The 27,255-nt window shown below is 36.6% G+C and overlaps 1 protein-coding gene across 2 annotated transcripts; it reads left to right on the top strand.

Moving 5' to 3' along the window:
- The first annotated feature begins 1,456 nt into the window (after positions 1 to 1,456).
- On the top strand, positions 1,457 to 27,255 carry LOC107877804 (myosin-17). Of its 2 annotated transcripts, XM_016724529.2 has the most exons (39): positions 1,457 to 1,807; positions 11,915 to 12,040; positions 12,889 to 13,032; positions 13,154 to 13,299; positions 13,382 to 13,538; positions 13,656 to 13,714; positions 13,830 to 13,989; positions 14,078 to 14,227; positions 14,299 to 14,435; positions 14,519 to 14,665; positions 14,745 to 14,846; positions 14,932 to 14,989; positions 15,148 to 15,249; positions 15,416 to 15,453; positions 15,562 to 15,688; positions 15,770 to 15,940; positions 16,878 to 17,009; positions 17,103 to 17,212; positions 17,333 to 17,393; positions 17,558 to 17,735; positions 18,580 to 18,785; positions 18,904 to 19,023; positions 19,111 to 19,209; positions 19,292 to 19,513; positions 20,418 to 20,557; positions 20,935 to 21,052; positions 21,160 to 21,210; positions 21,310 to 21,390; positions 21,505 to 21,675; positions 21,777 to 21,932; positions 22,042 to 22,248; positions 25,326 to 25,463; positions 25,551 to 25,621; positions 25,743 to 25,842; positions 25,916 to 25,972; positions 26,064 to 26,120; positions 26,273 to 26,353; positions 26,486 to 26,568; positions 26,666 to 27,255. In XM_016724529.2, the coding sequence occupies exons 1-39, from the start codon at positions 1,805 to 1,807 to the stop codon at positions 26,787 to 26,789; spliced, it is 4,590 nt and encodes a 1,529-aa protein (XP_016580015.1). In that variant the 5' UTR covers positions 1,457 to 1,804; the 3' UTR covers positions 26,790 to 27,255. The 2 variants fall into 2 exon arrangements, with proteins under 2 accessions (XP_016580015.1, XP_016580016.1); XM_016724530.2 differs by lacking the exons at positions 1,457 to 1,807; positions 11,915 to 12,040 and adding an exon at positions 12,661 to 12,678.

Below are 27,255 nucleotides of genomic sequence, written 5' to 3'. Positions count from 1 at the left end.
CAATTACACCATTAACAACTCATTAAGCATACAAAGTAGTCCTTCAAACTAGGCTAAACGTGCATAGATAATGAACTTAGGAGTACAAATACGCCTAAGATCACACATCTATTTTCTATTTTGTTTAGAGTTATTTAAATTTTTTCTTACTTGGAACATGTTTCAATTTTATATTATGTTGAGAGTGGACAAAAATAAAGCCATAAAATTTATATGAGTATATATACTTTATAAGTATGACATTTTTGTTCTTTAAATTTACTATAAAGTTTTATTACTCTTTCATGTTTTTTGAAATGTGAATGTATATGACTATGTAATAATCAAATTTTGAATGTAATGAAAAATTAATAGATAATTCAGTCAAGGTAAACAAAGTTTTAACTATCATTGTTATTGTATTAAAACATGTAACGACCAGAATGATAATCAATAAAAGAAAATGAATCATTATAAAAAGTTACTACGATCGGATTTTATGTTATCATTAAAGATTCTTTAAATTTTCAATTCGGCCATTAAACGACAGAGCTTTTAATGACTGGTGACGGCCAAATCATATTTCTTCGTTATTGACTAATAGCAACCAAATTAGAGCTTTTAATGACCAAATTTTCTTTCGCTAAAAGCTTATTTTCTTGTAGTGCATTTTCCCCTTTAAAATTTTTGTAATTTATTAGACACTAATTCTATCTATTTATCTATAAAGTGTGTACTAAACATGTTGCACATATTCAAGAACGAATTATCAAAAAAACATTTGATCGGTAAAGAATTTCTTAAGAAAGAGTAATGTGTGATAAAAATTTGACCTTTCTTATATAGTAAAATTAATCAATAATGCAAGTTCTACTTATAGTTACAAAAATCCAAGAAATGAAAATTGTACATATGAAGAATGAAATCATCAATTTTAAATTTAATCTACGCTGAAAATTCAAATTACTACTCAGATGGAAGTAGGTAACCTTTGAATTTGTCCAAAATGGATGGCAAATAACACAAATAAGTAGAATATAATGGCCAAAACACAGACGTAAATAGTGTCAGATATCCGCCCCTAAATTGTTGATTTTTATGTAAGCTCCTCCCCTTCTTACAATTTACAAAAAATACCGCCCTCAGCGAATAGAAAACGCAACAAAGCAAATAAAAATTAATATTTTCAAATAAATACTCCCACCTTACATCTTTATTTACATACTTTTCCTTGATATATAGAATAATAAATTGTAAATAATAAAGATAATTTATCTTATTATTTTTAAATATTACAAAATTTAATATTTTAAAAAAAAAATGAATTATCAATTAATTTTATAAACTAAATCATCATTGCTCGTTGGACGCCTTAAAATAAAAAAAATAGACAAACTAAATTTAAAAATAGTAAAAATGTACGGAGAAAGTAGAAAAAAGAGAGTGAAGGTTGAAAGTAAAAGAAAAATATAGCATAGCTGCTGCTGTACTATCTTAGAGAGAGAGGGTAGCCATTTTCTTCACAAAAATACACACATATACGGAGCCTACCCATTTTCTTCACAAAAATACACACATATACGGAGCCATTTATATAGAGAAAGAAAGAGAAACGGTTTTCGCTTTACCATAAGCCGATTCATCGGAGGCAAGCTTTGTCTTCTTCTTCTTCTTCTCCTTCAACTCCCTCCTTGTTATCATCGTCATCATCATCGACTGGAATTTTTGAAGTTTGGGCAGTTCGATCTGATTCACCAACACAAATTTTGCTTCTCTTTGCTTTGATGAGTTGGAGAGCTGAAGATCGATAGTTCAAACCTCGTCAATGGTAAGTCTATGCTTAAACGACAATATCCCTTGTCGTTTCATTTTCTCTGTAGTCTGATTGCTTGTTGCTGTAGTCAAATCTGTTCAGGGCAGAGTCAATTTGCTGTTTTGTAAATATTTTTTGTGGTTATTTGTGTGGACCAAATTTAATTCGGGCATCATTAGGAAATACTTGCGTTTTTTATTGGTATATGTGAAACAAAATTTGTTGGTATCCTCTTTTTTTTTTTTTTTTTTCCAAGTAAGGATTTTGGATGCAAGAAAGAGATAAACGCTAGAATTAACACCTGAAATTATAATTTATTTATCTAGAATAACTGAGGTTGCATACCAGAGCGAGTAATTGCATATTAAAAGAGGTTGTATGTAGTGTTAATTAAGAGGCCCTGTTTATAGTAATAATTGCACAAAATAGACACAACTCTGCGTATTCAGGAATTTAACTTTACCTGGTTATAGGTATCCATATGTCTTTTCTTTTTTTTTGGAAAATATTAGAGATAGAAATATCATTCAGAAGAACACCAATTACTACTGCTAATAATAATAATAGAAGTTGAGATAGAGTTTTGGATAACTCTATGGGAGATGTTAATGTAGATTTCCAATGCTACCCAGTTGAAAATAGCAAAGTGACTTCCTACTCCAAAGACATAACAAACAACAACAACAACAACAACAGGCCCAGTGTATTCCCACAAAGTGAGGTTTGGGGAGGGTAAGATGTACGCAGTCCATACCACTACCTCCGAAGAAGTAGAGAGGCTGTTTCCGATAGACCCCCGGCAAAGACATAACAAACCACTTAAGAAAAGAACAATATGAAGAGTGGAAAAATGAAGGGCATGGAATCACTAGATTTGAATTTTTTGGCCAGTGGAATAGGTGTTTATGGAGAGTGCTGAAATAATTAACAACCCTTTCCAAGGATACATGTATACTTGAAAGATTGGATTACAATTTTTTATAAAGAATGGATTTCCTCTGGGGTTTGGTTATGTGTAAGAGCACAACACATCATGTGTGGGTTGGAAGCATGTCATGGGTTTAAAATCTGCTGCTGATAATAGGCGCATATCACACGTTCGCACCCTACCACAGAGAATAGGCACATGTCATATGTTGAAACCCTACCGAGAAATCCTAGTATTTAACCGGAGAGAGGTAGATATGTGAGCTCATTATCCACCGAGTTCCGAATCTTGCGTCATTGCCTTAAGGGATTTGTCAGCTATCAAAAAGAGAAAGAATGTATTACATTTTTTCAGAAAAAGGTAGTCTCTTTGCAACAGCAGGCACATTAATTTTTGAATCATCGAAAATAAATATCAGCATTTATAGCACCTCAGTGCTCTAAATTAAAGTTGTCCAATGTCATATGCAGCTACGACCATTGATCTTTTGCGGAGTCTCCTTATGTAATTACATTGGTCCATAATTGATATGTAAAAATAAGTGACGCATGGATGCTAAGATGAATATTTGCAAATATATATCATGGGACTTCTTGATGCTGCCGAAACAGAAGAAATTGATTAAGATATCACTCAGTTAAAAAAGGATAGCCATATTAACATGGATTTAAAAAGTGTGTTTGTTGTTAACCTAAAAACACTACAGCAAATAATTATAATGAATATTTGCGAATATATGTCATTGGACTACTTGACTCTTCAGAAACGGAAGAAACTGATTAAAATATCACTTTTAGTTAAAAAAGGACAGCCATATTAATATGAATTTAAAAAGTGTGTTTGTTGTTAACCTAAAAACACTACAACAAATGGTTATGCGTTTTGATCTCCTGCATAAAAGAATAAGGTGTACTAGTCAAAATAAAAGCACCTGTAATATGTTCAGAATGCTTCTGACGAGAAGAAGGATACATATAAAAACCAACTCGTTAACATTTTCTTTTTTATGTTTTCTAATCACATTAGGGGAATGGGAGAGTGAAGGAATAGTTTGGATAGAAATCTCACCTATTGTGCGGAAGTCTGCGACCAGTACCAGTAGCCTAAAGTAGGACTGGCAACGGACCGGAACCGGTACCGCCGGACCGGTTTGACCGGAACCGGTACCGCCGGACCGGTTTGACCAGAACCGGAATACCGGAATTTTCCCCTTGTTCGGACCGGTCCGGTGGCTACCGGTGTGGAATCGGATTGGGCCGGAGTGACGCTGGTACATTACCGGAACATAACGTACTGCTACAGTGTTTGTTTTAAATTTTTAATTTTAAATTTTAATTTACAACAACAACAACAACAACAAACCCAGTGTATTCCCACATAGTGAGGTCTGGGGAGGTTAAGATGTGCGCAGTCCATACCACTACCTCCGGAGAAGTAGCAAAGCTGTTTCCGATAGACCCCCGGCTCAAGATAAGATAAGTAATCACAACCGTACAAAACGCATGGAACAAGATGGCAAGACATAAAAACGCCCTTACAATGGAAAGTAAACAAAGAATAGTAGGCACTCGTAATACAACATGCAACAAAATAGCCTAACAAGAGTAATACACCAAACAGGTAATGCCCAACCCTACCTACGCTAATAGTCACTAGCCTTCTATCCTAATACGCGTCCTCCAGCTCTTCCTATCTAGGGTCATGTCCTCAGTAAGCTGTAACTGCTTCATGTCCCGTCTAATCACCTCTCTCCAATATATCTTTGGCCTACCCATGCTCCGCTTGAGATCATTCAAAGCAAGCCTCTCACACCTACGAACTGGTGCATCTGTGCCCCTCCTCATCACGTGTCCGAACCATCTCAGACAGACCTCCCGTATCTTGTCATCCACCGAAGCCACTCCAACCCTTTTCCGAATAGTCTCATTCCAAACCCTATCCCCTAGTAAGACAACACATCCAACGTGACATTCGCATTTCCGCCACCTTCAATTTTTGAATATGAGAGTTCTTGACTGGCCAATACTCTGCTCCATACAATATGGACGGGCGAACTGTCACCCTGTAAAATTTGCCTTTAAGCTTGGACGGCACCTTTTTATCACGCAACGCCCCCGAGGCGAGCTTCCACTTTATCCATCTCGCCCCAATCCGGTGAGAGACATCCGCGTCAATCTCACCATTCCCCTGAATCATGGACCTGAGGTACTTGAAACTATCCCTTTTGCACACCACCTGAGAATCCAACCCTACTACCACCTCGTCCTGCTCCCTCGAGCGATTAAAGTTACATTCCAAATATTCGGTCTTGCTCCTACTCAACCTGAACCCTTTAGACTCAAAGGTCTGTCTCCACACCTCTAATTTATCATTCACACCTCCCCGGGTCTCGTCAATCAAAATCACATCGTCCGCAAAAAGCATACACTAGGGCACCTCTCCTTGGATACGCTGTGTCAACACCTCCATAACCAAAGCAAACCAAAAGGGGCTAAGAGTAGATCCCTGATGCAATCCTGCCAAGATCGGGAAATGCTCTGAATCTCCTCCCGCCGTCCTCACCTGGGTCTTAGCTCCATCATACATGTCCTTAATTGCTCTGATATACGCCACCGGGACCCTACTCACCTCCAAACATCTTCAAAGGACTTCCCTAGGGACTTTGTCATATGCCTTCTCCAAGTCGATAAACACCATGTGCAGGTCCTTCTTCCTTTCCCTGTACTGTTCCACCAGTCTCCGCACTAGGTGAATTGCCTCTGTCGTAGAGCTCCCGGGCATAAATCCAAACTGGTTCTTTGAAATAGACACTAACCTCCTCTAAATTTTAATTTAAATTATATATATTACTTAATGGCATTAATATATAAGTTTTATATATATTAACTTATATAATTTATATAGTTTATTAACTCTTTTTTAATAAGTTTAAGTTTTAATATATCTTAAAAAAATTTAAAATTTTAACTTAAAAAATATATGTTAAGTTTAAGTTGATATAATATTTTTAATAAGTTTAAGATGTTAAAAATTTTCCTAACTTTATAAAGTTTTGTATTAAATTTTTTTCCATAATTGCAACAAACAAAAGGCAAATTTTAAAATAAAATTAGGCGAATAGCCGTTATATTTATTCAAATTTCATGCGTTGTACATTTATTACAAAGATATTAAATGAAAATCTAATCTACGCAGCCACCTTCTAGGAAAGGTGAAGGTTCTGTTTGAATTAGATCTCTATTGTAAAATCTTATTAAAATCTAAATTGTCTATAATATTTTTGAAGTAACTTTTCTATTTCTTCGGCGGATAAATCTTCCGGAATTGGTCTTTTTCCTTGTTCTTCCATTGCTTCCATTCCATCATCACTATTTTCCTAAAAAATTTCGTCTATTTCGTCTTCAATATGGGGCGGTAATTTGGGGAGCCCAAAATTTCTTCGTTTGACATTGATCCAATCTCTAAATAATACCGAAATCTCCAAACTATCCCTTGCTAATGAATATCGATGATCTCCTATTATAAATCTTCCTGCGCTGAAAGCTTGCTTTGAAGCAACTGAAGAAGCTTGAGTTGATAGCAAGTCTCGAATCATCCTTGTAAGTTTTGGAAATTTCCTAATACGGGTCTTCCACCATGATAAAAGTTATTTTCCATTTTCATCTCTAATACTTTTCCGATCCTGCGAAAGATACGAATCAAAATCATTACTCCTACAACATTGAAGACCAAGTTCTTTGCCCATCTCGTCATCTAAATCATCATATCTATGGCTAGAAGTAGGTTCGATCGGCCCAATATTTTGTTCCATAACTTGATACAAGTTATATAAACTCTTAGCTTTAGGTACTATGTTAGCACAACAAGTTTCAACTGATGGCTTTTCATGAGGTCCAATTTCTAAATTGTTGTATAATTTTCTAACAAACATCACTATACCATGTTCTTTATAAAATGGGTTGAATAAATTAGTTGTCAAAAAAATTTGTGGAATAGGAAAATAATATTTTTAAAATTTTTCAAACATAGATTCAATTGCCTCTTTGTAAGGGCATAATTTTTTATATTCAGCAAGTACTTTAGAAATAGCAGTAATAGTTACTAAAACAGAAGAAATAGTTGGAGTATATTGAGCAGATACTGTCTTCGTAGCTTGATGAAAAGTTTTCAAAAATTCACAAAGTTCTTGTATTTCAGTCCAATCATCTTCATCTAGCATTAAATTAACATCCTCATTATAAGCATTGTAAACTAATTGTATAGGTTTACGATATAAGAAAGCAACTTCAAGCATTTGAAACAAAGAATTCCATCGAGTAGGAATTTCTTTTGGAACTTTTCTATTTGGAAGTTCACATTGATTACATTTATATTTAAAATCATCCATTACAACCTTTCTTTTATTTTTAAAAATATAACTACAAGCAATTCGAACTTTAAGACAACCATTTCCAAACAAATGAACACCTTCATGTACTATCAAATTTAAAATATGCGCAACACATCTAACATGAAAATGATCTTCATCCATAGGACATAATCTAGTTTTTAACTCTTCAATAGCTTTCAAATTATTAGAAGCATTATCTAGTGTGCATGTCATAGGTTTACCAATAAATCTAAAATATTTCATGCTCTCCGCTATTGTACTAGCTATATACATGCCGGTTTTAGACTCATCAACATATTTATAAGCAATAATTCTTTTTTGCATGTTTCAATCGTGATTAATCTAATGAGCCGTGAGGGTAAAATAATCATTACCGATAACACTATGACCCATATCAAAAGTAACAGATATTCTACTATCAAATTTATCAAATAAGCAACGAAGAAAATGGCAATGTTCAGCTTGAAATTTAAAAATATCATTTTTAATAGTATTTCGTAAAAAACCTTTAAAAGAGGGATTATAAACTCGTTGAATATAATGAATAAAATCGGGATGCGAAGGAAAACTAAAACCTATAACAACAACCATTTTCGCTAGTTCTTCTATATCTACATCTTCACTATATGTCGATGATGAGCTTGCTTCAGCCGGGTTAAACATGTCTAAACGCGTTTGAACCATATTACCTCTTACAGATTCATGCACAAATTGTGTACCATCTTTTTTTGCCTTAGCCTCATCTTTTAGACGAATAAATTCTTTATTACGTCTCGTCAAATGTGAAGTTAGCAACCCTGTCCCGCCATTTTTTCCCCCGGTTAAATGTTTAAAAAATGCTTGCATTTATTGCAGCTAGCAGTACTTTTTACCCTATCATGCTCCATAAATTTCCAAACTAAAGACCTTTTAGTACGTTCGGTACCTTTGGCCCTAGTAAATTCCAGTAAAAGGGGAAGTTCTTCACCGTGTTCCGATAATTCCGTAACCGGACTAGTAGGGGTAGGGGTAGGGGTATCACCTAACTCTTGTTCTTCTATATCATCTTCCTCCGGTAAGTCTTCCTCAAAATTATTATAACGCCTACTTAGGGTCTCATTATCTAATTCCATATCGATACCAACATTGAAACCATTAGGTTGTGATAAAGAAGTTTCATTAAATCTAGGCGGTAATGAACTAGTAGTAGTACTAGCCTTACTTTTTTTATTTCTACGAAAAACCTTACCAAAGATAGGTTTTTTATCACTATTTTTTTCGAAATCCATAATTTAAATTAAAATATTAAAACAAGCAATACAAATATTATAAATTAAAAAATTAATGTAAGTAAACAAATGTAGATACTAAAAAATAAAAATATAGATATTAACGTAAATCGGAATGAGACTATCAGGGAGAAGGTTGGTGTGACTCCAGTGGAGAATAAGATGCGGGAAGTCCGATTGAGATGGTTCGGACACGTGATGAGGAGGGGCATGGATGCCCCGGTTCGTAGGTGTGTGAGGCTAGCTTTGGATGGTTTTAGGCGGGGTAGGTGTAGGCCGAAGAAGTACTGGGGAGAGGTGATTAGGCGGGACATGGAGTAGTTACAGCTCATTGAGGACATGACCCTAGATAGGAGGATCTGGAAGACGCGAATTAGGGCAGAAGGCTAGGGTCAGTTTGGGTCGCTAGTGTAGGGAATTACTTGGTGAGAGTATTATTCTTGTTATGATACCTTGTTTCATGCTTTATTACGAGTCTGTTTACTTTTCTCTGTTTACTATTACTTGTGGGTGTCGTATTTATGTTATGCCATCTTGTTCCATGCTTTACTATGAATTTGTTTAGTATTTCGTGTCTCGAGCCGGGGGTCTATCGGAAACAACCTTTCTACTTCTTTAGAGATAGAGGTATGGACTGCGTACATCTTACCCTCCCCAGACCTCATTATGTGGGAATACACTGGGTTTGTCGTTGTTATAGATATTAACGTAAATAAAAAGAGATTAAAGTTGGAACGAATATACCGAACGTCTGTGTAAAAGCAGACGTATACCAAATGTCGGAATTAAAAGATGATAATTGAAGCTTGTAATATCTTCAACAAATCTTCAACTCTTACTAATATAATAATTGAATCTTCAACTCTAACTAATATAATAATTATAAATATTTAGAGAGAATGTGAGAATATTAAGAGAGAGTATGAGAATTAATAATATTTGTGTGAAAAAAGAATTGAAATGAAGGATATTTATAGTGAAAATTTTAAGGGGTGGTGTGGGGTAATTGGGAGGGGGGTTTTGTTTGAAACGGCTACAAAGCAACGGCCAAAAGAGCCGTTACCAGTGCCAGATACCTCCCCATTTTTTTTTTTAAAAAAGGCAGATATTTAAGCGTCTGACGGACCGAAACTGGTTAACCGGAACCGGAAGTACCGGACCTTCGCACTGGTAACGTTATCCGGACCATTGGGTACCGGTATACCGACACTAACCGGTACCTTGGCGTTACCAGTAACGGAACCATGCCGGAATCGGAGTTGGCGGACCGGAACGGAATTTTCCGGTTCCGTTGCCAGACTTAGCCTAAAGGCATAAACGTCATTCTAGCATCTAAGTACCAAAAGTTCCTATGGTCAAATTAGTGCAAGGCAGGGGTTATTTTAAGACACTTTGTGCTTCAGAAATATTCGAGGAAGCAAGATTGCAAAGTGGTAGCAAGCCTTACTGCAACTAAATTGTTTCCCTCTAGTGTAGGCAGGTATGGTTGAGTGTTGGTGTAGTGTTAATTTCCTATTCTTGTGTTTTGAAGTTTATAGTCACTGAACTTGTGTTCAGGCAGTAGTAGTACAGCAGAGTAGGAATAGACAGGTAGTCCTATAGAGGAGTGGATAGTCAAATTTCCTCCTGGTCCGTATTGTAAATACTTCTTTTGGTATTAATGAAAGCTCACTTTTAACCAAAAGAAGAAAAAATTTCATAAATGAATCAACGTACTCCAAATGTAATCTAATGAGAAGTTTGAAACGAGAAACGACATAAACAAAGTTATGTTTCTTTTTACTTTTATCAATGTGATAACATTTGCATTATTTGTGAAAGAATTTTTTGTTAGCTCTGAAAATGATTACAACATAGTATTTCTTCAAGGAGGAATGAAGTAGGTGTCCGTTTGGAGAAAAAATTTCATAAATGAATCAACGTACTCCAAATGTAATCTAATGAGAAGTTTGAAACGAGAAACGACATAAACAAAGTTATGCTTCTTTTTACTTTTATCAATGTGATAACATTTGCATTATTTGTGAAAGAATTTTTTGTTAGCTCTGAAAATGATTACAACATAGTATTTCTTCAAGGAGGAATGAAGTAGGTGTCCGTTTGGATTGGCTTATTTTAAGTGCTTTTAAGTCAAAATTGACTGTTAAGTACTTTTGAAGTGTTTGGGTATATTTAAAAAATGCTTATAAGCATTTAATTTTAAGTTAAAATGCTAAAAATAAGCCAAAAGTCTTAAGATAGAAATCTTAACTTATGGCATTTGGCTTAAAATGCTAAAAATAAGCCAAAAGCTATAAGTTAGAATTTCTAGCTTATGACTTATGACTTATAAGTCAAAAGCCAAAAACCAAAAGCCAATCCAAACCGACACTAGGTTGTCATTTAAAGGAACCCATTAAAAGAAGCAGTGAGAAGGTTGTGACAAACGTAAATTTCTGAAGTTTCTGTTTCACTTCTATTCTCTGAAATGATTAAATTGACTTGAAGTGGAAAGTTTGATAATTTCTTACGTTTGACCAGCTTTAATGATCTTTCTCGAAATATCAACCTCTTTTTTTATAACTTTGGTGGCCACACCTCCTTGCACGCACCTCGACTAGTCGACTTGGTACTTGCTATCTCCCACCAACACTAGCACAAGCTTGGGTAACTCTGTTCACCAAGGCTTAGATGAAATGAGAACATCTAGTAGTTCTTTTCCTCCCACCCTTCTCCTGATATTCATTTATTCTAGAAATGACGTCCTTTATTTTAAGATTCTAATACTCTTTGCAAATAGGAAGTATTCCTTAGAGCTTAGTCATGTTTAGATATGTTTGGAAAGCCTTTTGACATGTGTGGTGCTTCATTCTTCTCAAAAAAAAAATATGAGGTGCTTCATTGTATTCAAATTTTAGCCTACCATACCTGTTCAGAAAGAAAAGATGTTTAGACTGGCAGTTTCATTCCCTGGGTGACTCCTGTCCGTTCAGTTATATTTGTTGCTTTTCAAATTTCCTAGTGTTTCTTTACGTATTATGATAGAGGTAGTAGAAGGACCCCTATGCCTAACACGGAAGGAGAGTACTGTTTAAGATGCATGATTTCTTTTTCCCCTATGCCTAACACGGAAGGAGAGTACTGTTTAAGATGCATGATTTCTTTTTCAGGCTGGATTCTGCGGTTCAACTGCATGCATAAATTTCACAAGTTTTTCTTGCATTTTCTTCTTTCTCCTAAAGTTTGTCTTACTTTTTCTTGTCTGTATCTTTCCATCTCTTAGTTTTTAAAGAAGGCGATGTTAGATTTAAAAAAAATGTCAATGCTGGATGGGTTGCTCCCTCTATTCCGCCCTTATTTATTTATCTCTCCCCATTAGTATGAACATAGTCTAAAAACTTGTGTTGAAATTGGATATATGAATCCACTCTATTCAGGTCCTTTTTCTTTGAATACAAAGTATAGATATTAAGTTTTCTGATGTTTTATTTGAATGGTTGACATTTCACATAGTAATCAATGTCCTCTTGATATCTCATGCAAGTACCTTTCTGCAGGCATCAGTCAACATTATTGTTGGTTCTCATGTCTGGGTGGAAGACCCTAAATTGGCATGGAAAGATGGAGAAGTTATCAAAATACATGGTCAAGATGTTCATGTTAAAACCTCCGATGGGAAAGAAGTGAGTATTTGGTTGTGTAGCAGCAATATTTATCCATGGGCCATACTTTGTGTCAATCTGAAGCGAAAATGAACTAATGTGCTCATATATTCTGAAATTGTTAATAGATCTGGACTCACCAGAGAAAGTAGATATTTTTTAATATTGAGCCATAATGAATATATTCAAAGCATTCTTAGAACTAGTTCTGGGTTGTGACCAATGGATGTTACTGAGAACTAGCACCTTCCTAATTCTAGCTAATGTAAATAATTGTTAAATCCCTCAAGAAAGCTAGGAATCACAAGTTTAGACCCATGTGGCGGCGGTTCACCATAACTGTGGAATTCTTCTCTTTGATTAGTTACTTACATGTCCTTAGATCATGAACCAAGTTACTTATATGTCCTTAGATCAGTTCACTTCTCTTTACTTTCTTAGAAGCAGGTCTATGATAGAATCTTTCCTTTTTGACTGACATCATGAAGACATGAACCAAGTTACTTACACGTCCTTAGATCAGTTCACTTCTCTTTAAAAAAGGGCAGCCCGGTGCACTAAAGCTCTCCCTATGCGCAGGGTCCGGGGAAGGGCTCCACCACAAGGGTGTACTGTACGCAGCCTTACATTCTTATAAATGAATTCAAAAAGTATATAAGGTGATGAAGCTGATGAACACTTTTAATATTGACCTTGTGGCTTTCGTTTGCATTTACACCTTGATTATTTTTCAAATATTAGTTCTTGTTTCTTTTGGAGATAGCCTGGTCTACCTCTGAGATAAGGGTAAGGTCTTGTTTCTTTTGGTTGTGCACAAAGTGTTTTCTTTTTATCAAAGTTTTTTAATAATTTCAAACTGTTGATCTCAGATTGTTGCAAATATCGCTAAAGTGCTTCCTAAAGATACTGAGGCTCCTCCTGGAGGTGTAGATGATATGACCAAGCTTTCCTATTTGCATGAACCTGGAGTTCTGCAGAATCTGGCCACTCGATATGAGCTTAATGAAATTTATGTAAGAGCTTTGATTTTCTTTGTAATCATGCAAATTGATCATTAATACCTGCTAATTGTATTCAATGAATTTATTATCCTTTGGAGAAAGCTTTCTTAGTTTTTCCTGATCTGTTGTCTAGACATACACTGGGAACATATTGATCGCAGTAAACCCTTTCCAAAGATTGCCTCATCTGTACGACTCTCACATGATGGAACAGTACAAAGGAGCAGCATTTGGGGAGTTGAGTCCGCATGTTTTTGCAATTGCAGATGTTGCATATAGGTTGAGTTCTTTTTTGATATGTCTTCCTCTTTTTATTTACTTTGGCATGATATCTCACATTTATTTCTCATTTTGGTCTCAGGGCAATGATTAATGAGGGAAAAAGCAATTCAATTTTGGTTAGTGGAGAAAGTGGTGCTGGTAAGACTGAAACTACTAAGATGCTTATGCGTTATCTTGCACACCTTGGGGGTCGGTCAGGTGTCGAAGGACGAACAGTAGAACAACAAGTTCTAGAAGTAAGATGCGCTTCCACTTCAATTTATATCTATCATTGGCAGTTTCTGCTGAAACTGGTCTTAGCCTATCAAATTACTGTCTCAAAATTCATGTTATTCTTGACACTTGACACACAGTCCAATCCCGTTCTTGAAGCATTTGGAAATGCCAAAACTGTGAGGAACAACAACTCAAGGTTAGCAACTTCTCTAATTGAGGCTGCAGTAGATGTTAATTGCTTCAGCAACTTTCTTGATGATTTCTAAATATGACTCTTCCTTTTCATGATGTAAATGGTATAATGCTTTCAGTCGCTTTGGTAAATTTGTTGAGATACAATTTGATAAGAGTGGGAGGATATCTGGGGCAGCTATACGAACTTACCTTCTGGAGAGGTCTCGTGTCTGTCAAATCTCAAATCCTGAGAGGAACTACCATTGTTTTTATCTTCTTTGTGCTGCTCCAGCTGAGGTATCTATGCTGTTTTTAATTGTTTTTAGCTGTTTAGCTGATCTAACATTGGCGATGCATATAATTATGATATTCTTTTGCTTTGCAGGAGGTAGAGAGATATAAACTAGGGAACACAAAATCATTCCACTATCTTAATCAGTCCAAATGTTATGAATTGGATGGAGTAAATGATGCTGAAGAATACCTTGCAACAAGAAGGGCTATGGATATAGTAGGAATCAGCGAGGAAGAGCAGGTCAGTTTTCCTCCCGGCTAGTCTGTTTTGCGGTTAACATGAATTGCTAACGCCTTAGCAAATTTGTTCAGGATGCAATTTTCAGGGTAGTTGCTGCAATTCTTCACCTTGGCAATGTCGAATTTGCAAAAGGTGAGGAGATAGACTCTTCTGTGATTAAGGATGAGCAGGCTCGGTTTCATCTCAATATGACGGCGGAGTTGCTTAAGTAGGTCTTTTTCTGCTTTTGAACTGCATGTTCATATTTTGGATCTGTTATTTCTTGTGGATCTTAAGAATAAGAATTGATAGGTGTGATGCCAAGAGCTTGGAAGATGCACTAATTACACGTGTGATGGTCACACCTGAGGAAGTTATTACAAGGACTCTTGATCCAGAAGCTGCTCTGGGTAGCAGGGATGCTTTGGCTAAAACCATATATTCTCGCCTTTTCGACTGGTAAGCAAGTCAGATAGAGACATATAGACATACTTGTTATCTTCTTTTGTATCTAAAAATATTCATCTATTGACTTCAGGATTGTGGAAAAGATAAACAGCTCAATTGGCCAGGATCCAAACTCCAAGTCAATAATCGGAGTTCTTGATATTTATGGGTTTGAGAGTTTTAAAACGAACAGGTAATCATTCAGTATGACATGCTCTCTGCTGATGCTTACTTTAAGCCTTAGTGGTGCCTTTCTAACAGTTTCCTGGGTAAAACAGTTTTGAGCAATTCTGCATCAATTTTACAAATGAAAAGTTGCAACAACATTTTAACCAGGTTATATCTTGTTCTTGCATTTTAAAACTTGTTTCTTTTTTTCTTTTATTTCTATCTGTTACGGGTATATGATTACAGGGGTAATGTGTTTGCAGCCCCAACTTTTGGTTCTTAAAGGGGGTTCTTTTTTATAATGTTACTCCATCTTATAATTTCAGCATGTGTTCAAAATGGAACAAGAAGAATATGAAAAAGAAGAGATTAACTGGAGCTACATAGAGTTTGTTGACAACCAAGACGTGCTGGATCTGATCGAAAAGGTCTGCAACAATTAATTGTTTCATTGTTTATTGATTGATTTTTTTCATTTTATCTGAAAGACGTATATCTCTGTAACTTGTCATGCGATGCTATGATTTGTTAGAAGTTCTAGCCCCAATTTTTTTGTTTACTTAAATTGTAACAACGGAAGTTGAAAACTTGCAGAAACCTGGAGGAATTATTGCTCTGTTAGATGAAGCCTGGTATGCATGCTTGATTATTTATTCATCAAAATATCTAATATTTTTCTCTTCTCTTTTTGGTTCGTCAGCTTATGATATAATTTATGTTCATATTATTGGTCCTTGCAGTATGTTTCCTAAATCTACTCATGAAACATTTGCTCAGAAGTTGTACCAAACATTCACTAAAAACAAGCGCTTCGTTAAACCTAAACTTTCAAGGACGAGTTTTACAATATCTCATTATGCTGGAGAGGTGCTGGCTAGTTCTTCTTTTTGGAAATATCTATACCTTCACGTTTCAATGTAAGGCTAAAGCATCCTATATGATATGCAGGTGACATATCAAGCCGATCTGTTTCTGGATAAGAACAAAGATTATGTGGTTGCAGAACATCAGGTTCTGTTAACGGCCTCAAAATGTCCTTTTGTGGCGGGTTTGTTTCCTCCTCTACCTGAAGAATCATCTAAATCATCCAAATTCTCCTCCATAGGGTCTCGTTTTAAGGTTAATTCATCGTACTCCATCAAGTATTTTTGTTAATATAGATTTTGGAAAAAATTATAACAATATGTTTCACCAATTAAAAAGAAGGGTATCTCTTCTTGCCCTTTATAGCTTAATTAGATGTATGGATTTCTATTATTTGGGTTTTCTATTGTGCAAGTTGTCTTTCTCTTGATCAGTCTGACAATTATATTTGCTTTATTGATGGCTTTAAGTAATAAATGGCTGATGCATGTTGACTCGAAGTAGATCAAAACTAGCTTAACATAACTACCAGGCGTAACATCGGAGTCATGACAAAGGTTCTTGAAGTTGAAAATAATTAATGGATCAGTTGTTTACGGAAAAAAAAGATTAATGGATTTATGTCTAAGAGAAGCTGCTTACAAAAGAATGTCTAACAGGGGCTTTTGCTTTTATTTTTTATTGCAAACTAGGAGCTTCAGATATGTCCAAGAATCATGTGGAGTAGTAAAATAATGTGTTGGTTTCATGTAACTGAACAAGTTGTGCTTTATGACTGAATTTCTGAAGTTTTTGCTATCCATTCTTATTCAATTGTATGCCTAGTGCCTAGTAAATTCCAGTTAAGAGTAATTCTTGCCTTTCTCTGGTTTGTTTCATGTATCATTTGACTTATTTTATGCTACTTGTTACCCGTAGCGCATTGTGGTTGTTAATGCTTGGACACCTCCATGGCTACTTCTTTTATAACAATATTAATTCGGTTGGTTTCTTATTGCAATATTGCTTTTATCATCTCAAAAAATTCATATTTCTGCTATTGTGTTGTGTTATAGTGCTTCTGTATTTTTTTTTCTCCCTGGCTCTCTATCTATCTATCAAAAATGGTTCATTACAGCATTTATAAACTTTTAGTATATGCTTTTCATAATGATACTTCTGTATGCTGAAGCCTTTTCTTACATGGTTGCAGCTACAGCTGCAATCTTTAATGGAAACTTTAAGTTCAACAGAGCCTCACTACATCAGATGTGTGAAGCCTAATAATGCCCTTAAGCCTTGTATCTTCGAGAATCTGAATGTGATCCAGCAATTGCGATGCGGTGTAAGTGTCTATTGATGCTCATCCTTGTGCCTGTGATTGTAATAATTTTATTACTTCTTCTCGCCCTTACATAAATTGTTCTTTCTGGTCTAGGGTGTCTTAGAAGCTATTAGAATCAGCTGTGCTGGATATCCTACTAGACGTACATTTTATGAGTTTCTTCTTAGATTTGGTGTTCTTGCTCCAGAAGTTTTAGCTGGAAGGTAAGTTTTCCAGACTTGATGTGTGTCGATTCTAAAGAAACTTTTATTCTCATATGTGAGTCTCCTTTCCTATCAGTTTCTTTCTGATTTTTCTGACGACCCATAATTATCCCTTTTCAGCTATGATGACAAGATTGCATGCCAGATGATTCTAGACAAAAAGGGACTCAAGGGCTATCAGGTAAATTTTTGATATCATGCTGAATCAAATGTTCTCATTCTCCTACCAGAGTAGGTTGGTTATTGGTCGACTTCTGAGGGAATATCATATACCCTTGGTGGCATCATGAAATCTGCAAAGAGATTTTGGTGTCTTTTACATTATCTGAATATCCGGCCTTACAGATGGGAAAAACAAAGGTCTTTTTGCGGGCTGGACAGATGGCTGAGCTCGACGCTAGGAGAGCTGAGGTACTTGGAAATGCAGCAAAAATTATTCAAAGACAAATCCGTACATATATTATGCGAAAAGAATTTGTTGCTCTCCGTCAAGCTGCTATTCAGTTGCAATCATGTTGGCGAGGTATATTTTCAATCAGTCATTTAGTTACCTACATTTCAGGTCACCAAAACTTCTTTCATCTGCTCCATACTTCACTGAGAAAAATGCTTTGGAACTGGCCTATTGAAAAGTAGCTGTAGCTTCCCTTTACATCGCTGACTTTGATTTTCAAATACTTAAAACATACATTTAGCATAATATGGTGCTTTAAAGCCAATTTTAAGGAATGTTTCTAGTATTATATGATTTATGATGCTTGAAAATTCGCCATGGTGCTTTGTTCAAGTTTCAAAAGCTTCGGTTCAATTTAAATATTCATGTACATTATAATTTATTCATTTATTATCCGAAATAAATTGTTGAGATGTGGGGGGAAAACCCTGGACACCAGAAGTTCAAAAAAAAGTAGAGAATCTACTTGACAATATGATTGCTTATGATAGACACCAGCCATCTTTTACTAACAGGAAGCTCATGGGTGCACCAAAAGTTAAATAAAACCAAAAGAAACACCCTAATCTACACAAAGTCATATTCCACCTCTTCAAAAGCTCTACAGCTCTGATTTGGTATACTCGATACAATGAAAAAGAAGAAAAGCTCTGCAGCTCTAATTTGGTATGGTCGATACAAAATTGAGCTAGCATCGAGAAGTCAACTGGTTTGATGAGTTCTCCTGGTCAGGAAAGTTGAGAACATATGTCAATGGCTCCAATTTCTAATTAAAACTGCATTTTAGGTTTAAACTTTATGTTGCTAGTCTTCTCTGAGTAAAATTGTTGCACTCTTATCGGTTGCCTTGTTAGTTTTTTCCTTTTAACTATTAACACTGGGTGTTTATAATTTTTTTTGTTCGTAATGTCAGCGATGCTGTCCTGCAAACTGTATGAACAACTGAGACGTGAAGCAGCTGCGCTGAAGATTCAGAAGAACTTCAGATGTCATGTTGCACACATAACATATACAACGCTGCATTCTTCTGCAATTACGTTGCAAACAGGCATGAGAGCCATGGTTGCTCGCAATGACTTCCGATACCGGAAGCACACTAAAGCTGCAATTAAAATACAGGAACTTATCTCTCTACTGCTATTGGGTCTTACCTATCATATAATGTAGAAGATACATGAAGTCTTGAAATGTCGAAGAGTATAATATCTGATACATGATTTTGCTTGCTATCCTGCAGGCTCATTCACGTGGCCATGCTGCTTATTCTTATTACAGAAGTCTTCAGAGAGCTGCGATCATTACTCAGTGTGGTTGGAGGCGTAGGGTAGCCAGGAAGGAGCTTCGAAATCTCAAAATGGTTTGTTATGCATTTCTGTGATCATGTCTTTGTATAATCTCGTTTTGGAGAAGGATGATCATTGTGAGTGAGAGATTACATATGCAGGCTGCAAGGGAAACAGGTGCTCTCAAAGAAGCCAAGGACAAGCTCGAAAAGAAAGTGGAAGAACTAACATGGCGGTTGCAATTTGAGAAACGACTCAGGGTAAGTTAATTCTTCTTTCTAGGAAGTTTCCCTTTGGTTCATTTCCTTGACTCTGACACCATTGTACTTTGGATTAATTCAGGCTGAGCTGGAGGATACTAAAGCCCAAGAAGTTGCAAAGCTACAGGAGGCACTGCATACCATGCACAAGCAAGTAGAAGAAGCAAATGCTAAAGTGGTTCAAGAGAGGGAGGCAGCACGGAGAGCAATTGAAGAAGCACCTCCAGTCATAAAGGAGACCCCAGTTATAGTTCACGACACAGAAAAAATAAATGCCCTGTCAGCTGAAGTAGATAATTTGAAGGTATGGTTCCACTGCCTCAAGGTTTATTATCTCTAATCACTCTAGTTGGGCGCAAACCTTAGAAACCACTGCCAACCAATTTCTTTGTTGTCTTTGCGAGTGACTCGCTGATTATTGCAAGTAAAACCCCCTTGCCAAACATCCAATTGTATATCTAGTTTGGATTTCATAGAGAAGTATTGCCCATGTCTTTGATAATTGGGGTGCTACAAGTGTTCGAACAACTTTAGGATGGGCTTCAACTTCATTGGTGATGACCAAAAATGCAGCGCTGGTATATCCGAAACTTCTTAATTGGCTCGTTGTAAATAGCTCAAGGACTACGGAACAAAGGATTATCTCGGACCTAGGCCGAGGTATTGGTGGTCCTAGCCGGCAGAGGAATGAAGCTCGTTAGACAAAGCTTAAGACTGATCAATGTGTGGAAACCCTATGGAACATATAAGTCTAATCGTGGTAATGGATTTTAACCAGAATTAGAAAAGGGTAGAGACGTTGGCCCATTATCTACCGAGCTTCAAACCGTGCACCACCAGCCCTCAAGGATTTCTTAGTTATAAAAAAAAAAGATAATTGGAGCACTACAACATTCAATTCCTTTCGCTGCATTTATTTGATCCATTCTTCTGGATAAACACCTAATCAAGTGAATATGCTCGACTTCAATGCTGCTAAATATTCTGTATCATAGTTTCTGCAAGTGTACTCCTTAAGTTCATTCTCCACCTTGAAGTCGCTTCTGAGTTGGCCTAGGAAGAGAACCTCAAAAGATACCCATGCATGTGCTAATTATAAACCAATAATAATAAGTTGATCTTTAATTGGTTGCTATTTCGTATAAAGAACTCATAAAGATGATCTCTATGTTTCTCTTGGTTGAAAAGTTGTTTCACGAATTATCCAGGCTTTGCTGGCATCAGAAAAGAAAGCTACAGAAGAGGCTAGAGATTCTTCCAGGGATGCAGAGGCCAGGAATACAGAGCTGGCTAACAAACTAGAAAATGCCGAGCGAAAAGTAGATCAGCTTCAAGATTCTGTGCAGAGGTTTGTAAATTAATATCGACTGTCTATGAGGGAATCAACTTATTCACCTCTTGTTATAGGTTTATTTTCTTTGTCTGACCTTTTAATCAAGAGTTTTCTGATCCAAACATACTGAGCAGAAGTAGCACAAATTTCCCACGATTCATGTTGGGCATTGGTCTTATGATTTATGAGCTATGAACAACCAGCATTGATTTATGTAGTAGATTATCCTTAATCATCATGTTGTGTTCAACATTACCAGTTCCCCCCCAAAAAAAAATCACATTTAGTGAAATGGATTTCCCGAACATAGGATTTTGCGTTCTTAAAGAATGTAAGACATGCATCTGACGCTGTCTCTTTTGTCCACTCCCTTTGTCTGTCTCTTGTTTTAGGCTTGAAGAGAAGCTTTCCAATATGGAATCAGAGAACCAAGTACTTCGTCAACAAGCTTTGAACATGTCACCTACTGGAAAAGCTTTATCTGCACGGCCAAAGACTACTATTATACAGGTGCACAAACTTTGCCAATTGTCATCTTGTTAGAATTGTTTTGAGGTAGTAGAATTTCATAATAGCAGCACATGGTATAGATAATTATTCTTGTAATGAAATTGCAGAGGACTCCGGATAATGGAAACGTTATAAATGGAGAATCAAGACCTAATTCCGTAAGTTCAGTAGTTGCAGATTGATGTGTTTACTATCACTTCTGATGTTAATTCAGCATATGCCCCTTTTCGATGTATGTGATTGTTTATATGGCATAGGATATGAGTCTTGCTGTAGCAAGTCCAAAGGAGCTTTTATCTGAGGAGAAACCACAAAAGTCTCTAAATGAAAAGCAGCAGGTAAGTGGTCTGCTGACTTGCAGAATGTATTACCAGATCAATTATGCTTGTTTAATCACACTGGACAGCTTAAATTCTGAAGTCATTTTTGTACGATTTTATCCTTTTTCACAGGAGAATCAAGATTTGCTCATTAAGTGCATTTCTCAAGATTTGGGCTTTTCTGGAGGCAAACCAATTGCAGCTTGTCTCATATACAAATGTCTGCTCCACTGGAGGTCCTTTGAAGTGGAAAGAACTAGTGTTTTCGACCGTATAATACAAACCATTGCTTCAGCCATAGAGGTAGAAAGCTTTTTACTTGAGTACTGTTTATCACTCCAGTTTTTTCTGACTCTGTGTTTATGAATCTAAGACAATTAATTTCTGAAACTTCTTCATTAAAGGTCCCAGATAACAATGATGTATTAGCCTACTGGTTATGCAATACCTCCACATTGTTGATGCTGCTTCAACAAACACTTAAAGCTAGCGGGGCTGCTAATTTGACTCCGCAGAGGCGCAGATCCAGTTCAGCTTCTTTGTTTGGGAGGATGTCCCAAGTATGAGCTCTGTGGTTTATATTAAGTTCTTCGGTTTCAGCTGATTGCCCAATTTTTAAGTCATATCTTAGTTAATATTTCTACTTTGCTACCTCTAATGTTTATGTAGGGCTTGCGAGGTTCACCTCAGAGTGCTGGGCTTTCAGTTCTCAATGGGCGTATGCTTGGGAGATTGGATGACTTACGTCATGTTGAGGCCAAATATCCTGCACTGCTGTTCAAGCAGCAGCTCACTGCCTTTTTGGAGAAAATATATGGAATGATAAGAGACAATCTGAAGAAAGAGATCTCCCCATTGCTTGGGCTTTGTATTCAGGTATATTACTTTTTATGAGCTAGTATTATTTATGCCACAAGTCCCATCTTATGGAATAGAATTCTTACTGCTTGATGTGTAGTTTCAGCTAGTCCCTATGATTAATGTAGTATTAATATGATAACATGGGAGGTTTTAGCACTTGGATTAGTTGATACACTGTAGGTACCAAGTAGTTCTCTGATGCTTGAATTAGTCAATATGTTAAAGCAACACAATCTTATAGATTGATTGTCACTTAAGAAGTTAATCTGTATTGTAAATATGCAACAAGCGAGCTCTTGAATGTTTCTGCATGGTCAAGTCAGGAGTTTCTCGTATCTATTAAAATCACTATAAAATAAATCAGACAAATGTAGGCCTCCCGAGAATGACTAGTGATGACACTTCTCTTCAAGCCCAATGTCACGACCCAAAAACCAATGGTCATGATGGCACTTGTCGCGGAAGGCATGACAAGCAAGCCTATCATCCAAACTGATATGAAATGAGAAATCAATTCCAAAACCAAGGCAAGGCTTCTAGAACGAAGTTGAACCACACAAATATGATGATAGCGGAAGTACATAATCAAAAATACCATACAAAATTCCAAAACCTGGTGTCACAGTGTAAGAACTACTAAATACATCTCGAATATCAAAAGATACAATAATAGACCAAATGGATCATAATCTGTCTCTAAATACAAATAGGACATGAACTAGATAAGAAGAGGTAGTAGAACAACTCCGGAAGCATAGATCATCCGCTACCTCGAATATACCCCAGATACCGCCTGAATCAGCTACCATGCGGCGCACTCGTTCTTGGATCTGCACCGAAAGGGCGCAATAGGGATGGGTACGGTTCACTTGTACTCAGTAGGTATCATAAGCCGATTAAGCAAAGTAGAAAATAAAACATATAAAATACACACTATGTGCGCGTCACCTGCAATCAGAAAATGTCCCAAATGGTAGCCCACACCGTCTCCACTAACAATTCTACAATATACACATATAATATACACAAATACTAGAAAGAATCACAAATATACACGTATACCAAATACAAGTATAGAAAAGAAGTACAAATGGAAATTTATCACACCAAGGAAAATAATACAACACAAATGAGCACAATATGTATGAAATGCAATGAAGATGATGATGTGATGATGCATCGACAGAGGGTATATAAAGATGTCACAAAACCAATATTCCCGCAGTGGTACCAATGTTTCACAAGTGCATATAATATGAGGATGCAGTGCTCACAACCAACCAACATGAGAATTTTCAAAACCAACCAATATACCAACCATGTGAGCCAAGATCCACTCAATATATCAACAATCCATGGATCTAATATAATCATATGCCAATAGAACGAAATACACAATAATATGCCATTGATACCATATAGATTCCAATTTAGGCTTTTCACAAGAAGTATACCACCAAATATACATACATAAGGCCAACAACATCATACAAGACCCCACACGGTCATACAGAGTAGATAATGTCTCAATACCACTAAATAACAACATAGGCCCTCACATGGGCACAACACGATATTTTTTTTTTTTTGAAACTGGTAATGTTGAGGGCGCAACACAATATTAATAGTCATTTTCATGATTGGTTTCCACACCCATAACATGATTTTATACCAATATTAACTACCCATCCTAGTTTGAAGAAAGTTAAGCCATAACCTTACCTCATGCCAAAAACCGATCCGAAAAACCTTTATCACGGAGCTCTCTCCTCACGAGCGGATCCGGAATCAACTAAAATACCTAATATAGAATCTATGCGTTAGAAGGAAGCCAACAATGCCCATATTGCCCATTTTTTGACCGGGTCAAAACGGACCACCGAAATGGGTTTCTGAAAAAGAAGGGTAAAACCCAAATTTTAGTCAACAAATATATTTTCCATGATTAAAGGAACTTATAGAAGAAAACCCACCAAGTGAAAACGAGTTGAAATTGGGGTTTATATTGAGAAAATACCAAAATAGGCCTTTCAGGGAAAATCCCCAAATTCCACCTTTAAATTCACGTTTTAACAAGGTTTAATTGATAAGAATCGAAGAAAAATAATTGAAATTGGAGTTTGGAGCTTACCCAAGCTTAAAAATGGAAGAAATTGCCCAAAAACTCGAAACCCCAAGCTCCAAGTCTCGAAAATAGTGAAAAATCGCGAAAAAGGGGAATTTATATCACCCAGGCATAGCTTAAGCGATCACCGGGTCGCTTGAGCCGGCTATCGCTTAAGCGACACCTATGGGATACCCGCTGGCTGCACAGATGTCGCGTACGTGATGGGGAAGTCTCTTAAGCGACAGCCTCGACTGTCTGCCAGGTCGTTTAAGCGGTGCCCCAGTTGGAGACTTGGAATTCTCCAAGTCTCGGCGGACCCCTCGGATTCATCTGGAATCTCGAGAATGCAAACGAACTATGCTACCCTATCAAATTCGACGTGCCGGACTCAATGGCAATTCAGATTTTTGAAAAACGTTTTCACAAAGTTGACCCTCAAAATCCAATTTCACAATTTTTCGAACCGAGAGTTGAAATGAGATATAAAAGTCATAAAACCACACCAATCATGTTACTAATGTAAAATCGACGTTCCGGATCTGCTGGCCAAGTCCATTTTGCCATCGGACACACGTATCAATAAATGTTGACCGAAGTCAACTATAAAACCTTTATAACCACCAAAAACCACAATCTCGCACAAATCACACCAAAATGCATTGGGAACTGTGCCAATCATCATCACACCTTAAAAATACCACAAAGCAACCACGGGGAGGGATAAAATGGTCAAATCACACAGAAATAAATATTTCACAAAAATCACCAAAAATCAGGTTATTACTCTCAAAGGTGTTGGAAAGAATGGATCTTTCCAGGCTTATTACTGTGCCTTGACGCTGAACAGTTATAGAGAGACCACCTTTTCTCTTTGGGACACTATTAACTTTCTATTTTGTTCTCTCCCAATGTGATTATTTTTGCTGCCAAGAGCAAGAGGGAAGGAGTTAATTTTGTGAGATCATTATCTGCATAATGTCTGCAGGCACCAAGAACATCTCGTGCAAGTTTAGTCAAAGGAAGATCCCAAGCTAATGCTGCTGCCCAACAAGCTCTATTTGCTCATTGGCAAAGCATTGTAAAAAGTTTGAACAACTACTTGATGATGATGAAAGCCAACTATGTAAGTTCAAGATTGAGGAGTTAAATAATAGCAACAGTCATTTCGTCTCCTTGATGTTTATATGTTTCCATTGCTCCACCTGTGTAGGTTCCTCCCTTCTTAGTTCGGAAGGTTTTCACTCAAATATTCTCCTTTATCAATGTTCAACTTTTCAACAGGTAAATAGTTGCATTATTTCAAGGACTGTAAATTTGTTGTGCGTATTGTACATTAAATAGATCCCATTTCGCACATTTGCACCTTCTTATGTGTCTGTGTGTTGACATTCTTTACATTCAGTCTCCTATTGCGGCGTGAGTGTTGCTCATTTAGTAATGGAGAGTTTGTGAAAGCCGGGTTGGCTGAATTGGAACAATGGTGCTGCTATGCAACTGAAGAAGTAAGCATGTCCCACTGTATCATTTCAGTTCTTAGTGCTATTTGCCATCTTACTTCTGTATTTTCATGTCCAGTATGTAGGCTCAGCATGGGACGAGTTGAAGCACATTAGACAGGCAGTTGGATTCTTAGTAAGAACTGATTTTGTGGCTTTTTGCAAAACGAACTTTTGTGTGATCATGTGCTTTTATCTGACCATTTTTTCCTCTCAACTTCTTGCAGGTTATACATCAAAAGCCCAAAAAGGCATTGCATGAAATCACTAATGAACTTTGTCCAGTAAGGAGTCATTTTTCTATATTTCTCCTCCGTTCTTCCCATTTTTTCTGCATAAAAATTTTCTTCTTACTTTACCTATCAAAGGAAAATAACCTTTTGGACATTTCGTTTGCTGCTTTAATTTATATTTCACATGGCTATTCTTTTATTAGGTGCTTAGCATACAACAACTATATAGGATTAGCACTATGTACTGGGATGACAAATATGGAACCCACACTGTTTCTTCAGATGTAAGTTCTTGCACGGTTGCACCTACAGTTTGGATTCATACGTAGGTTTACAGTAGTTTTTGGTCTTGTTATTGTACAGTTTGCTTGGTTCCTGATTTCTCTGTTGGTTTTCTGCTTGGCTTTAAATGATAGGTTATTTCATGTATGAGAGTTATGATGCAAGAGGACTCCAATAATGCTGTTAGCAGTTCCTTTTTGTTGGATGATGACTCGAGGTATCGTTTATTAAATAACTCATTGTCAATCTTTGCCATACATGTACCTTTAACTGAGCACCTCAAATTCAGAATCTTTTCTTAAATTATGATGCAGCATTCCCTTCTCTGTGGATGACATCTCCAAAACGATGCAACAAGTAGACATAGCTGATGTTGAACCTCCTCCATTAATCCGTGAGAATTCAGGATTTGTTTTCTTACATCAACGTTCTAGTTGATGGTGGTTCGAAATATACATTGCAACATGGATATTGCTGAATGTTTGCGTAGCCCCAGAGAGCTGACTCTTGCACATCAAGGAAGGTGCAGAAACCTGTGCATATAATCACATTGCTTGTTGCATTTAATGGCTGGTGTATATTTTTATACTTGCTTTTGGACAACCATAGCTGTTTGTTGTCCGGTTGCCGTTGAATTTATTCTTTTCCCTCTCCTGCTCAACTCGAGAGGTATTGTTGTTATGCCAAAAGGCTTTTAGTGTGGTCATGTGCAGGTGTAGGCAGATGCAGTGGTTTTTGTTGCTTGCCTTATTTTTGTCAGAGTTGTAAAGTCACTAAAGCTTTCAATTTTAGGTCCTTATTTGCTGTAGCTTGTAGGTGAAGTGCAGTTCAAGGTTGTGTTGTACAAGTAAAGGTTGTGTTGTACAAGAAATGTTAAAATTATCAAGGCAAAAAGTTTGCTGTC

The sequence above is a fragment of the Capsicum annuum genome, chromosome 7, assembly GCF_002878395.1.
Source record: "Capsicum annuum cultivar UCD-10X-F1 chromosome 7, UCD10Xv1.1, whole genome shotgun sequence".
NCBI lineage: Eukaryota > Viridiplantae > Streptophyta > Magnoliopsida > Solanales > Solanaceae > Capsicum > Capsicum annuum.
The sequence above is the reverse complement of the archived record's forward strand: the minus strand, read 5'-3'. Positions and strand labels throughout refer to the sequence as shown.